The 14201-nt window shown below is 45.4% G+C and overlaps 1 protein-coding gene across 2 annotated transcripts in view; it reads right to left on the bottom strand.

The window, feature by feature from the left end:
* Positions 1-14201, bottom strand: part of ERGIC2 (ERGIC and golgi 2) — a 31921-nt gene that overhangs the window by 13008 nt on the left and 4712 nt on the right. The window contains exons 2-8 of one of the 2 annotated variants that reach the window (XM_028746568.2): positions 13412-13485; positions 11145-11290; positions 8881-8989; positions 5126-5172; positions 3479-3549; positions 2733-2773; positions 674-775 (exon numbers count right to left, since the gene is read on the bottom strand). In XM_028746568.2, the coding sequence (XP_028602401.1) occupies positions 674-775; positions 2733-2773; positions 3479-3549; positions 5126-5172; positions 8881-8989; positions 11145-11250 (476 nt within the window). In that variant the 5' untranslated portion in view covers positions 11251-11290; positions 13412-13485. The remainder of the gene's footprint in view (positions 1-673; positions 776-2732; positions 2774-3478; positions 3550-5125; positions 5173-8880; positions 8990-11144; positions 11291-13411; positions 13486-14201) is intronic. The other variant, XM_028746569.2, reaches the window with a different exon arrangement.

Raw genomic sequence — 14201 nt, 5'->3', positions numbered from 1 at the left:
GCCTCTGAAGAAACACGCGTAAGACCACATGTATATACCATATTTTTCGCTCTATAGGACTCACTTTTTCCCCTCCAAAAATTGAGGGGAAAGGTGTGTGCGTCCTATGGGGCGAATGCAGGCTCCTTGGCTTGAGCAATAGCAACGCTAAGCCTCCGAAGCGCAGAGGGAGCACTCCCTCCGTGCTCCAAAGGCTTCACGTTGCTTTCGCTGAAGCCTGGAGAGCAAGAGGCGTTGGTGCGCACCGACCCCTCTCGCTCTCCAGGCTTCAGGGATAGCCGCACACAGCCACTCTGGCAGGGAGAGGCTGCACGTGGCCATGGCTTCTTTAGCCCTGTGCAGCCTCTCCCGGAAGGGAGAGGTTGCGTGGGGCTAAAGAGGAAGCCAAAACAGCGAGCGGGATCCATCCTGCAGGCTGCCTTGGCTTGTGCCATAGCCGCGCGCAACCCCTCCGGCAGGGAGAGGCTGCGGGCAGCCTGTACGCTGCTCTTTGGGGCTGGGGGGGGGGGGAAATAATATTTTTTTCTTGATTTCCCCCCCTAAAAACTAGGTGCACCCTATGGTCCGGTGTGCCCTATGGAGCGAAAAATACGGTAATTGTTATTATTTTTAATTCCCCTGCATATAGTAAATGCTTGAAGTAAAGGATGAACCGCAAACTGCAAACGTTTACCTTGGTGGTAGTGCCGTCGAGGCACTTTTTAGAGCACTTTTAAATATTATGTCTTGGAGGGAGTGTTCTTCCTGCAGCCTGCTCTGAATTATCTGCAGCATCCTGCAATTCAGATGGATAACGGAGAAAGAATTCAGCAGCGTAAAAGCAGGGTTGGGAAACCCACGGCCTTCCAGATGTGATTTGATGCCCAACACACATCATCCTTGAGCCCAAGCACATCTGGAGGACCACAGGTTCCCCACTCCATGTGTGACATGGACACAATAAAGCTGTACAGGATTTAGTCATCTATACACAAACACACACAAGATACTGGCTACTCTTATTTGCGAGCGACAACAATTTGAGACAGGAAAAAACCTTCAAAGTTGCACCCAAAAGTCATACAGTGAGGGAAAGAAGTATTTGATCCCCTGCTAAATTTGCCCTCTGACAAAGAAATGACCAGTCCGTAATTTTAATGGTAGGTATATCGTAGCTGTGAGAGACAGAATCTCTGACTTTTGTCTTTTGGGGTTCTGGGGGTTATTCTGTCTCTCACAGCTACAATAAACCTACCATTAAAATTACGGACTGGTCATTTCTTTGTCAGAGGGCAAACGGGCAAATTGAGCAGGGGATCAAATACTTCTTTCCCTCACTCTATGAGCAGAAGGCTCTTCTCCACCCAGTCTCAAAAAAGCGTCTCCAGAGGGTCGTGTTCCAGCCCACTCACCCCCAAAGCAGGGACGGCTGTGTTGCGTGGGGCTACACCAGCACAGTTTTTGCTGATGCAATATCCCTTCGCCCAGTTTTGAATGATTCCCAGACTTGAGCCCCATATGGCACAGCACCGTGCAAAGACGGTCTCAGCACCACTGTATGTTAATGCAGGAGCAAGGGAGCCCCTAAAAAACTCAGTGCTTGGAGGCAGGCAGTCAAGTCAAGTCGAAAGGATCACTGGGAGGAGCGCAGAGAGAAGAAACGCAGTGGTGCATCTGCGGCGGCACAACTGGACGCCTTCATCTGCCCCAGCTGCAGCAAAACATGTCTCTCCTGTATCGGTCTCTACAACCACAGCAAAAGCTGCAACCTTCCAACAGCTTGACCTCACCCCCAAAGGCACACTCCTCCCTTGTCTTCTGAGACAGACGGATGCCAAGGAACCAGAGGGATGGAGACTGGCACTGTGCTCTGATGCAAACTGGTAACCAGTACAGCTGCTTAAGAACCGGTGGGATATGCCCCATCAGACTGGTTCTAGTCAACAGCTGTATACCAAACTAAGCCAAGTTTCCGAGCTGTTTTCGAAAGGCAGCCCCACAAACAATGCGCTGCAGTAGTCCAGGGATGAGGAACCTTTGACCCCAAATATGTTGCAGGACTCCAACTCCCATCAGCCCCAGTCAGCACAGCCATGGGTCAAGGATCATGGGAGTTAAAGGTAAAGGTAAAGGTACCCCTGCCCGTACGGGCCAGTTGTGTCCGACTCTGGGGTTGTGCGCCCATCTCACTTAAGAGGCCGGGGGCCAGCGCTGTCCGGAGACACTTCCGGGTCACGTGGCCAGCGTGACGAAGCTGCTCTGGCGAGCCGGCACCAGTGCAGCACACGGAAACGCCGTTTACCTTCCCGCTATAAAGCGGTACCTATTTATCTACTTGCACTTAAGGGTGCTTTCGAACTGCTAGGTGGGCAGGAGCTGGGACCGAACAACGGGAGCTCACCCCGCTGCGGGGATTTGAACCGGCGACCATACAATCGGCAAGTCCTAGGCGCTGAGGATTTACCCACAGCGCCACCTGCGTCCCATCATGGGAGTTACAGCCCAGCAAAATCCGGAGGTTTTCCCAACCAGGCAGTAGATCGATCTATGACGACTGCGGCCAGCTCCATTTGCAGAAATTACACAGCAAATGGACTTGAACTGTAGAAGGCCCCTAAGGGCATTGTGAGCCATTAGCTGTTTACTTTTATTTCTTAGTTTTAAGTAGAAACTGTGTGTGTGTGTCAAATTTAAACACCCACCCCTATTCGGCCTGCTTACATGCACTGTATTGCACCTGTATTATTTCTTACCTTTGCCACTCTCTTTGCAAAGGGCTGAGTTCAAATATTACCTGCAACGGAAAAGATCAACATTCAGTAAAGCGTTCTGCAAACCAAGCAAAAAATAAAGAATGCTGTGTTAATTTCACACGCTGTGTAAATATCTTGATTTTCCAAAGAGCAACAAGAAAGATTTAAAAAGAGATCGTCACAGATTTGAAACTGGTTTTGTATCCCTCACATTACTAGATTTTATTAATTTTAAATATATATATATATTAAGAAATGGAAAATGTTCAGCCCCACAGCAATGATTTATCCTCAAATGAAACTAAGCTTATGTTAATGCATGAACTTGCCTTCAAGCTTTGCTATTCTTGGCATTCCTCGCCTCCCCCACCCCCCAGTCTAAAATCTGGACTACAATATCCTTGGAACAGGGACTTGTATGGTACTTGGTAGGGCAGTGTTTCTTAAACTCAAGTCCCTCGCTGTCGTTGGACTACAATGCCCATCATCCCTGACCACTGGTCCTGCTAGCTAAGGATAATGGGAGTTGTAGTCCAAGGATAGCAGGGGGGACCCTGAACATTCTCTAAGGTTCATCCATCTTGTTTTACACGCCTAAACCTGGCCTGCACAGGGCCTCTGCAAACTGTGGATCTTTCCCTAGGCTCATTAAAATGAAAAGTAGTTTTCTATGCCCCTCTACATGTGAATAGAATGTACATTTATGAATAGAATCTACATTTATGAATGGAATGGAGCGAACTTACTGGCTCGTAAACTAATCCATCCGCAGAGGATACCATTGTTTCTGCCAGATCTAGAACGTCGGCCCCGATATCTGTCGCAAAAAAGTTCAAATGTTAAGGCAGGCAGGTAAGAATCAAAACAGGCCTGTAAAACTGGCATATCTAACAGCTCTTTTCTAACGGTTTGTCTTGAAAAACGTCAGGTTTTCTTCCTTCTGCCTCTTAAGGAGATCTCAGTTTGTCACAGCGACCTTTGGCGCCGCACACGTGAAAAAAGATTGTGCAATGGTGAGTTTTTTGAGCCGCCCAATTTCAGCACCTTAAGTGACCCGTTTCTTCCTAATGAGGACTTTGGAAATGTCACAGTCCTTTCATGACAGCAACGCCTTGCGTGGTTTGTTGCTACAGACTGCTGTCAGCACGTCTGATAAGTAAAAAAGGACAAACAAATTTTACAATGCCTTAGTTCAGGAGAAGCCTGCCGCAAAGTATATGGGCATTATTTCAGCTCATTTTGCTTTATATTAGCTCCAATGTGCACTTCTATTTTTCTTTCTCTTACAGTAAGAAAAGAATGAATTCTTTTTTCCCCCTAAAGACAGAACTGGGTTGATTATTTCCCCTTTCCCTCTTCCAAGTAAATACCATAATCGTTAGCGGCAACAGAAAAAAACCACAAATGTCTTATTATCTAAAGTTTTATGTGATGCAAAGCTCATCCAGCTTAGCAAAGTTGAACTTAGTCCAGAGCATTAGTAAATGAGGATTTATATCAGAGAAAAAGCAGAAAAATCAGGTTTACTTTGTGAATTAAGGAATGTCTGCACTTAGAAATATGGAAAGCACTTGCTCTGAGCAGATTTACCACATTAAGTTTGTTTTATAGAAAAATGGGGTAGTGTAATAAAGTACTAGAAAATGTAAATCCACACATTTTATTATAATCCATTCCAGTAAAACTTTACAGATATTATTATGTAGATCGAGAAAGCTATATATAATATATTTCCATTACTATTATTTATTATATTTTTAACATCACTTCTTTTGGATTAATACTGAATAAAAAGGGGGGGAAATGTGTGTGTGTGTGTGTGTGTGTATTTAAAAAAGAAATTATTGCTAAAATTAACATCCCCGTGCCATGAGGTAAATGATCACACAGTCCCGGGGACACAATTTTTGGCATCAACTCTTGTTTTTGTGGGTAATAGATAAGGTAAAGGTAAAGGTACCCTTGCCCGTACGGGCAAGTCTTGACAGACTCTAGGGTTGTGCGCCCATCTCACTCAAGAGGCCGGGGGCCAGCGCTGTCTGGAGACACTTCCGGGTCACGTGGCCAGCGTGACGAAGCTGCATCTGGCGAGCCAGCGCAGCACACGGAAACGCCGTTTACCTTCCCGCCAGTAAGCGGTCCCTATTTATCTACTTGCACCCGAAGGTGCTTTCGAACTGCTAGGTTGGCAGGCGCTGGGACCGAACGACAGGAGCGCACCCCGCCGTGGGGATTCGAACCGCCGACCTTTCGATCAGCATGCCCTAGGCGCTGAGGCTTTTACCCACAGCGCCACCCGCGTCCCTGGGTAATAGATAGTGCCCTCCTATTACTGTAACAAAAACAGCAATTTCAAACTGAAAAAATTAACAGCATTGCATTAGAATACTTACACTGACACTTCATTGCGACAGTAATGTCTATATTGATTCTTAATTTGCTAGGGGGGGAAAGAAGACACAGCATGTCAATTTCACAAAAGCTACGTGAGATTGCTGTAGAATACAGTCATACCTTGGTTGTCGAACGGAATCCGTTCAACTTCTGAAAACGTTCGACACCAAGGCAGGGCTTCCGATTGGCTGCAGAAGCTTCCTGCACGCAATTGGAAGCCGCGTCGGACGTTCAGGTTCCAAAGAACGTTCGCAAACTGGAACACTCACTCTGTGGTGTTCGGGAGCCAAAACATTTGACTCTCAAGGCGTTTGGGATCCAAGGTACGACTGTAATTCCTATGGCATACGGTGGCTCACGTTTCATAGGAGACAGCAGATCATTTGTATCTGAACTATGAGTGTGTACCGTGAATTTTGAGCCAGAAGTCCAAAGGCAGATTTAGAGAGGCATTTGCCACATTGCAAAAGTTCTGGAACAAATAATAATAATAATAATTTATTTATACCCCGCCCATCTGGCTGGGTTTCCCCAGCCACTCTAGGCGGCTTCCAACAAAAGATTAAAAATACATTAAAACATCAGTCATTAAAAACTTCCCTAAACAGGGCTGCCTTCAGATGTCTCCTAAACATCAGGTAGTTGTTTATTTCTATGACATCTGATGGGAGGGCGTTCCACAGGGGGAGTGCCACCACCGAGAAGGCCCTCTGCCTGGTTCCCTGTAACTTCGCTTCTTGCATGTTTGGCCTTCCTCAGTTTGCACATAACACTGCATGCAAACCACGAGCTAAGTCCCTAATCTCCCAAATCACAGTTTGTAGGATTCAAATAATTATGTTTGGGCTATCTCTCACATGACTGCTGCCCCAGAAGTGCAGTGAACATCTCATGACCGCAAAGTATTGTATTCCTGCTCCTCTTTCAAATTGCTGTTTGTGACTCCCGAGTAAAGAACATTCTGCTTGGTGCTCTATCTATGTCCAGTTAAAATGCCGATCATTTTGCACTCGAGGCCAATGACTACTGCAAAATCTCACCTTGGCAAAGCATTTCTCCTCGCAGAAAGCCTCAATTAAGCTATCTGAACGGGAATGCTTATAATTTGCTTCACTTCTGCTTGGGTTCACACCCACAAGAGGAAGTAAGGAAAGGAACCAAGATTGCATTTCTATTTAAAGCAAGACATAACGTCTCTACGTACAAATCAGAACCGGAGAAATGCGGTTGTATCTGCGAGTTGAACAGAACCGTCTGAAGAAATCGGAAGAAACTCCTACGAAAGTACCTACATTCAGTGACTTCCGTGTGCATAATACCATGAACTATCACAGTGCTTCTTAAAAGGTTGGAAGGACTATTGAGAGATATGCAGAGCCTCGGATAAGGTGGAAAGGCAGAAACACTTAAAATACTCTTTTTCTTTTATATAAGGAACAGGAAGTTGAAGCAACTCAATAGATTTAGGAAGGAGACCCCACATTTAACTGGTCAAACAAGGCAAGATATAAGGATAGTTCACCTGGGACTTCTTACCAAGGGGTACAGCACTCAAAATTTCCAGGCACCTCCTGCTCATTAGACTGATGCTGACATCAGCCAATTATCTCCATGACAACAAAGCAAGGAGCCAAAATGCACAACAGCTATTATTTGCCAAAGCATTAAGATCACATCGGCTTCAAACAGCGAGGCAAGACACTGACGACTCCCCAAAGTGATGCACAGCAGGCAGACACGTGCTCTGATCTGAATATTATTATTATTTCTCAACTTGGGAGATGCAAGGCAGGCGACCCGTTAGCCATGTTTAAGAGACAAGTCGCGGATTGTATGCTCTCTTCCCATCGATTACGAATTCGTTGCAAGCTTTAACCACTGTTATAGCACTGAGATTAACTGTGGTTAAGATGAACTTGGGTTGGGCCATAAACAAGAATTGAAGTCAGGGCTTCAAACGGCTCAAAAATCATGGTAAATAGCGAGCCCCAGACTTATAGCAGATTAAAAACCCTGGACAGAATGAAAAGGTGTTCAGCTGATTGAAAATGCCATGAAAAGTGTTGGGGGGGGGGATAATTTTATAACCAGGATGCCACCACTGAAAGGACTCTTTCCCCAGTGGTTACCAAGTGGAAAACTCCCCAAAATGGGCCCCAATGAAGCCTTAAACTGGGGGTGCCCAAACTTTTTTCAAAGAGAGCCAGATCTGATGAAGTGAACAAGCGTGAGGGCCAACCGCAGTTGTTGAGCTCTTTTTAGGATTGAAGTTGTTGAGATTTTTTTTACAATTCTACCCCAAAGTTGCTGAGATATTTTTTTTAGGATTTTACCCCAGGACATATACTGCCACAGGGGCATGATTTATTTAATGAAGGGTGGTTGTTAGCCGCCCTGAGCTCTTCTACTGAGGAAAGGATATACCGTATTTTTCGCTCTATAGGGCGCACCGGACCATAGGGCGCACCTAGTTTTTTGGGGGGGGGGGAAATAAAGGGGGGATTATCCCCCCCCCAGTTACCAAAGAGCAAAGAAGCCAAAACAGCCAGCGGGATCCATCCCACTGGTTGTCTTGGCTTCCTCTTTAGCCACGCACAACCTCTCCAGCTGGGAGAGGCTGCGCACAGCTTCGTCTTTAGCCGCGGGGCCCAAGCTTCCCCCGACCCCAGCCCCCAGAACAGGTCTGGGAGCGGCGGCAAGCGCTGCGGGTAGCTGCCCAAAGCCCGGGGAGCACAGCGCTGCACTCCCTGGGCTTCAGGCTGCAGGCTGCTATCCGCAAGCCTTCAGAGCCCGGTGGGCACTCCTGCCGCGCTCCGACGGCTTGCGGATAGCTTCCTGAAGCCTGGAGAGCGAGAGGGGTCGGTGCGCACCGTCCCCTCTCGCTCTCCAGGCTTCAGCGAAAGCCTCCATTCACCCCATAGGATGCACACACATTTCCCCTTCATTTTTGGAGGGAAAAAAGTGTGTCCTATAGAGCGAAAAATACGGTACATTGGTTTTATATTTTGATTTTGTTCTGTGAACCGCCTGAGACCTCCAGGTATAGGGCGGTATATAAATTAAATAAATCAAAATAATAATAGGTAAATAAAGGTGAAGTCTTGTGGGAAAGGGCAAGGAGACTTCACCCTTGAGGGGAATGACTGGACAATCCTGCAGGCCATTTTTAACTCTTAACCATGGCCAGCAGCAAATGGATAACTGAAAGAACATGCAAATCCAGTGGTGTCAGACTTTTAAATACTAAGTGCTGGTATATACATTGCCCAACCAGCACAGCAGCTGATTCTGAAAGGCAGGAAAGCACATTAATTCCTACAGATGTGACCAGCAACATGGGCTTAGGTGATGGATTTGATCACAAGCTCAAGGACAACGTTCACATTAGAAGTAACCAAATCAATCGTCATGTGATTTCTTCCTACAGACATTACTGAGATGGCATGGAGTTCAGCCACACAGTAATGGTTCTCACGCTGCCAGAATAACATGAATTATCCCCAGGTAACTGGTCACATCTGTTGGACTCTGACTAAATGCCATGCTTCCTCTCCTCAATTCTTCTTGCCCCAGGAGATAGGTAATAATTTTGTTTTTCAGCTTCTCAAGCAGCTGGGCGTTGCTGTTACCAGGGCATCCTGGATTCAAATGGAAATCTGAAAGCTATTGCCTGAGGGCAGCCAAGATGTTTTTAGGAAGCGTAAAACAGCATGCAATCCGCACAGGTTTGAAAAGCAAATGAGCGAAAAATTACCTTGTAAAATCTTTATCTACTTCATATTCATATTTCATCCAGGTGTCTCGATAGACCATAAACTCCATTATGGTTAAGAGAGCCATCGTTGTAAATGCTATTAAAGAAACTGGGAAGAAAGAAAGAAAGAAAGAAAGAAAGAAAGAAAGAAAGAAAGAGCTAGCATAAATACAATATCCACTGAATTTGCAAGGAGAAAAAAGGGAATGTGGAATACACTTTCTACTAAACACATTAATATATTAAGCGATGCAGTTTGAAAAGTTTCTCTACTCTGCTTCAGGACAGTGATGCAAACTCAGGAAAAATTACACTGCTCCTAGAAGCTGTCCGCATGCGACAGCAGCCACACCCTGGGAACGGCTTTGACTGGGCGACAGTGGCGTAGCGTGGGGGGTGCAGGGGGGGCCGGGCGCACCGGGCAACATCTGGGGGGGCGCGCTCGCACACGCAGCTCTAAAATCCACGGGTTAGGGGGCGCAAATTACTTGCCTTGCCCCGGGTGCTGACAACCCACGCTACACCACTGCTGGGCGACTAAACCAGGAGAGGGTGGCCAAGGAGTCTCAAACCCTCACTGAGTTAGAGACCCCTGCATGCAAATACAGGCTCTGGCGGATTGAGCAGACGAAGCCAGCAGGGGCTCTAGCAGTCAAGAAGTCAGTTTCTGCATGTGCCGTCGAGGGAAATGAGAGTCAGATTGGCCTCGAAAACCTGGGAAAGTAGCCCATCCAGGAGAAAGAAAACTCTGATCCTAAACCTCTGCTGCCTTGTGGGATATCTTCAGGAGGAAGAAACCCTACACAAATCCATAGTGGAGATCCTAAGACTGCCAGATGGCGCCTTGCAAGCTTCCTTCTGGCAACTCTGGCAGCTAAGCTGGTGCCAAATGTCTTGCTCTGCTTTCCTTCGGACCACATCAGCGAGGCCACGAAGGGTCTTGTCTAGGCAGCCCAGGACCTCCAGACACACTGCCCAGCCTTGTGTCCCCTAATTCATCTCCCCTTTCCCACTCTTCAGTGTCATTGATCAGTTCCCATGATGCCCCTTGGAGGATATGGAAGGGGAGCGCTTAGGTGAAAGTCACAATCGTTATTCCTTGGTCTACGCAAGCAACAATAACAAAAAGAGCCTTGCTGAATCACAGCACAGGCCTATCTGGCCCAGGCATCCTGTTCCAATTTCTCACAGTGGCCAAACAATTATGAGAAACCTGCAAGCGCAAATACAGAACCTGCAAATTCTATATCTGAGAAATCATAAGAATGGGTGAAGGGGTTGATCTGTGGTAGGAAGGGGCACACCATATTCAGTAAAAGAAGCCCAATGAGTTCTTGCAATGCAAAAACCCGGAAAAGGTCTGCCGAAAAGAGAGGAGGAATGCTTTTTGTACCAATTACAGGTTTCAAAAAGCAAATTCTCAACCTTTTTTGCTCCTAATGAGCAAAGAGCACACAGAAAAGGACTAGAGGCCACTCTGTAGCACAATGTGTTCAGTTCAGGTATTCAGAAAGGAGCCTTTTCATTAAGGCTGAGTAATCATTCGGGCAAGCAAAATGTAACAATGCTAATCGTTCAAACAGAAATCCAAGGCTGTGCACACCTCTTGGGGAGCAAGTCCTGTGGCACAACCCCCCAAAATTCTGTGGGGAGGGAGGTATTATTTGGGGACTTTGGAGTAATAGCCTGCCTGTGCAAGAGGGCGAAAGAGGCAGCCACAAATGGTGTTTCTGTTCATTTAGCGTCGCCTACGAACTCTGGCAAATCCCCTCAGTTGTATCCCAGAAACTGCTACGTAGGTGAATTAGCAGCTAGCTATTTATCAAGGCCAGCCCCAACATCAGGTAGGGTTTGGAAACCTGTCTCGGATGGTAGATTTTGAGATATGATGAAAGGGCAGCAAATGGCAAATCATTTATTCATTATTAAATGGAGGAGTGCCATTTGGATTTTCTGTCCTAGGCATGGAATAGGAGAGGGTTCCTCCGCCACTGGGGTAGAAGAAGAGGGAGAAAATTGGGTGCAGTTCTGAGCAGAACCAATTTGGGCCTCCATTACCTTTCTCAAACCATATTAAAACTATATTGGCATGTTTTTTTAACGTGAAGTTTGAAAATCACTGTGCGACAGCTTGCTCTTTTTAATATTTGTATCCTTTTTTTATTTTGCTAATGCAGCTTGATAGAGCAAATGATTCAACAGTGGCCCAACTTGGGTTGAACGCAATTCTTAAAAACTGGAATTAATCTGCCAGCAGGGCTTACCTGTTCCTCCAGTCGCCGTGGTCTCTATGTAGCTTTCAGGGACTTTTGGGAAGGCGTCCAACTCCTTCATTAAATTCAAAGTCTTCTTCCGATTCAGTCGCCTCATCTTCAGCAGATTCCTCAACGCCTTCCTTCATATATTCACTCTGTATTTAAGAGAAAAAAGCCCAATGGTAATAAAATTGTAATTAAAAAAAAACGCTCCTTCTGAGCTTCTCAACATTCCCTACCGCAACTGAAATGAGGTGGCAAGATGAGCAGAAAACTCTCCGGGATTTAATAACCCCAGTTCTATAAAATTACTGAAGTGAAAAGGCACCCTGCCCTCGGATATCAGGCATCAGCATTGACGGTTATTTTCTTGGTTCGCTAAAGCAACTATCAACATTTGCAGCGTGAAATTAAATCAAGATTAAGTCTCTTTTCGAGGCACACGCCAACCTCACGCTTTTTAAAATCTCCTGCCAATGTCACTAATCTCTGTTTCACTTGAGAGTCCGTGGCCCTTTTAGTCATAAGAATGGCTATGGAGACTTAACATTTTATGGGTCAGCAAAAAAGCGTCATGTGACCTAGCCCAATAATACACAACTTAAGATCCTGGAAACAGATGCTGTTATTTAACTATTCCCACAACTCTCTTGCCCTTGAGATACTCAACAAGCTCTTGTGATTTTCTTGCTGCTTATAGGTGACACCATGCCTACAAATTATAACTGTGAGTGCAAATCCGGAAAAACTGAATTTGTGTGTCAACGTTAACTAAAAAAACGTTTCCTCTTTGAGTGTAAACAGATACCTGGAGCTATTTTGCTCTGACAGCCACTTTGGTGGAATCATTCATGGAAGTCCCAGTTTTCTTTTTACCTGCCAGTTATGCTGACCGTTCTCAGTTATGCCAACCTTGACATCTAATGCATATGGCAGAATAATATTGAACCTAGTGCATGTACTATGAATTTGTCCCTACAGCTAGGCTTCTTCCCAAGTGTGGAGCCTGTCTGGGGGAAAACAACCCCAAGGGGGTTGGCTGCGGATGAACAACAATCACAGCAGAAAGGTTAAGCACTGCTTTTCCCCACCTGCTCAAGCGTTCGTGTTACAGTGGTGCCCCGCAAGACGAATGCCTCGCAAGACGAAAAACTCGCTAGACGAAAGGGTTTTCCATTTTTTGAGTCGTTCCGCAAGATGAATTTCCCTATGGGCTTGCTTCGCAAGATGAAACATCTTGCGAGTTCTTGCGAGTTTGTTTCCTTTTTCTTAAAGCCGCTAAGCCGTTAATAGCCGCTAAGCCACTAATAGCCGCTAATAGCCGTGCTTCGCAAGACGAAAAAACCGCAAGACGAAGAGACTCACGGAACGGATTAATTTCGTCTTGCGAGGCACCACTGTACCAAGCAAAGATGGGTTTAGGAACACTTGTTAACCAAGATCAGTCTTGCTCAAGTTGAGATGCTTTTAGCCTGCATTCAAAAATTCGCCAGGCGCATTTCGCACCTGGCTATCGGCCACTTGCGACCATGCGGCGCATGCCTGGGGTTCCTTCAGTCTTGACTGTTTTCACACACTAATAACCCATTCCTGTAGAATTCTATCCGTTATATTTTATCTGCACAGAACGATTTTCAGGAACCAAAAAGTTGCACTGAAAAATACAACTTTCAAGCCATCTGACCCCAAAATGACAACTAGGCATTACATTTTGGCAACTGTAATCCCGGTTTAAGGAGCCATTTGGCACCTAGCTTATACATCTGAGTTTCTAACACTGCTTCTGGCAATTCCCCTCCACCATCTCTGACCATTGGACATGCTGGCTATTGCTGGTGGGAGTCAGAATTCAACCAAGGACATCAGGTAGGGGGGGTGGCTGTCCAAGGTAACACCAGGCTCTGGCCAGAAGATTATATCCTGGCAAGAATGTTTAAGTGGTATTTATTTTTTTTAACATAGCTTGCATTCAGGCAGTTATGAAACAGCTATGAAGTCTCCCACATTATGCTGTTTTAGATTTCACAACCTAAAAAGCTTTTAAAATACAAAGCGTGCCATGAATTATGTAAATTCCACTACTATTTGCTTTCCTCATTTGCAGTTACCAAGCTGGGCTTAAAATCATTTTGCTGGAAGTGTCCCTGGAAATTCAAACACATTAAAACTCAAACACAATTCCATTTGTGAAAGCACAGTTTTAGAAAGAAAGAAAGAAAGAAAGAAAGAAAGAAAGAAAGAAAGAAAGAAAGAATCTAGCAAATGAACAATCTTACCTTGGCCTTCAGTTCCTCTTGCAGTCGTTTATTTGTATTGCAGAGGTCGTGCAACAGGATAATGAACAGAGATGCTGAAAGGAAGAGACTAAGGTCATGAAAGGTGTTTCAAATGCACCTAAACTCTCAGGGAGATGCTCTGTTTCCATCGCTCCATTGCATTTTGGAAACTTAATTCTCTTTGACAGCAGAGCCACTGGAACTGGAAAGGTGCTGCAACTTATTTGGGCACCTGGTAATGCTGAAATTGATTGGAGTCAGAGAAGGCTAAATAATTCACAACCAGGTTTGGAGGGAAATGAAGCAGGTCAAAATAAGATAAGATAAAAAAATAAAATAAAATAATACTTTTTATTTATACCCCGCCCTCCCCAGCCAAAACTGGGTTCAGAGTGGGTAACATCAAATGTATAACACATAACATAAAATCAGGCAATCAATTAAAATATATCCTAAAATCAGATCAGCATCAGAATAAAATCCAATCAGATGGCAACCCACAAATTAAGAGTTGGGACCTTAAATGCTCAAAAAGCACAAAGGTGGGCACTAAAGTATTTAATAAATGGACAAGGCAAGTAAGAGAAAGGGAAGAGGCTAACTAAGATGCAGAAAAGCTGAGATCTTTCATATTTTGAAATCCACTATATTGGCAGGGTTCTGATTACACTGGAAGACTATCTGTAATGAAATGCTTTTATATAGACGAAATGGACTCCCATGTGGTTGTTTGGCATGGAGTTTTGTGGCGATCACACAGGGTCCCCGGACATTTGACGGCCTATCGATC

This window comes from Podarcis muralis, chromosome 10, assembly GCF_964188315.1.
Source record: "Podarcis muralis chromosome 10, rPodMur119.hap1.1, whole genome shotgun sequence".
Taxonomy (NCBI): domain Eukaryota; kingdom Metazoa; phylum Chordata; class Lepidosauria; order Squamata; family Lacertidae; genus Podarcis; species Podarcis muralis.
The sequence above is the reverse complement of the archived record's forward strand: the minus strand, read 5'-3'. Positions and strand labels throughout refer to the sequence as shown.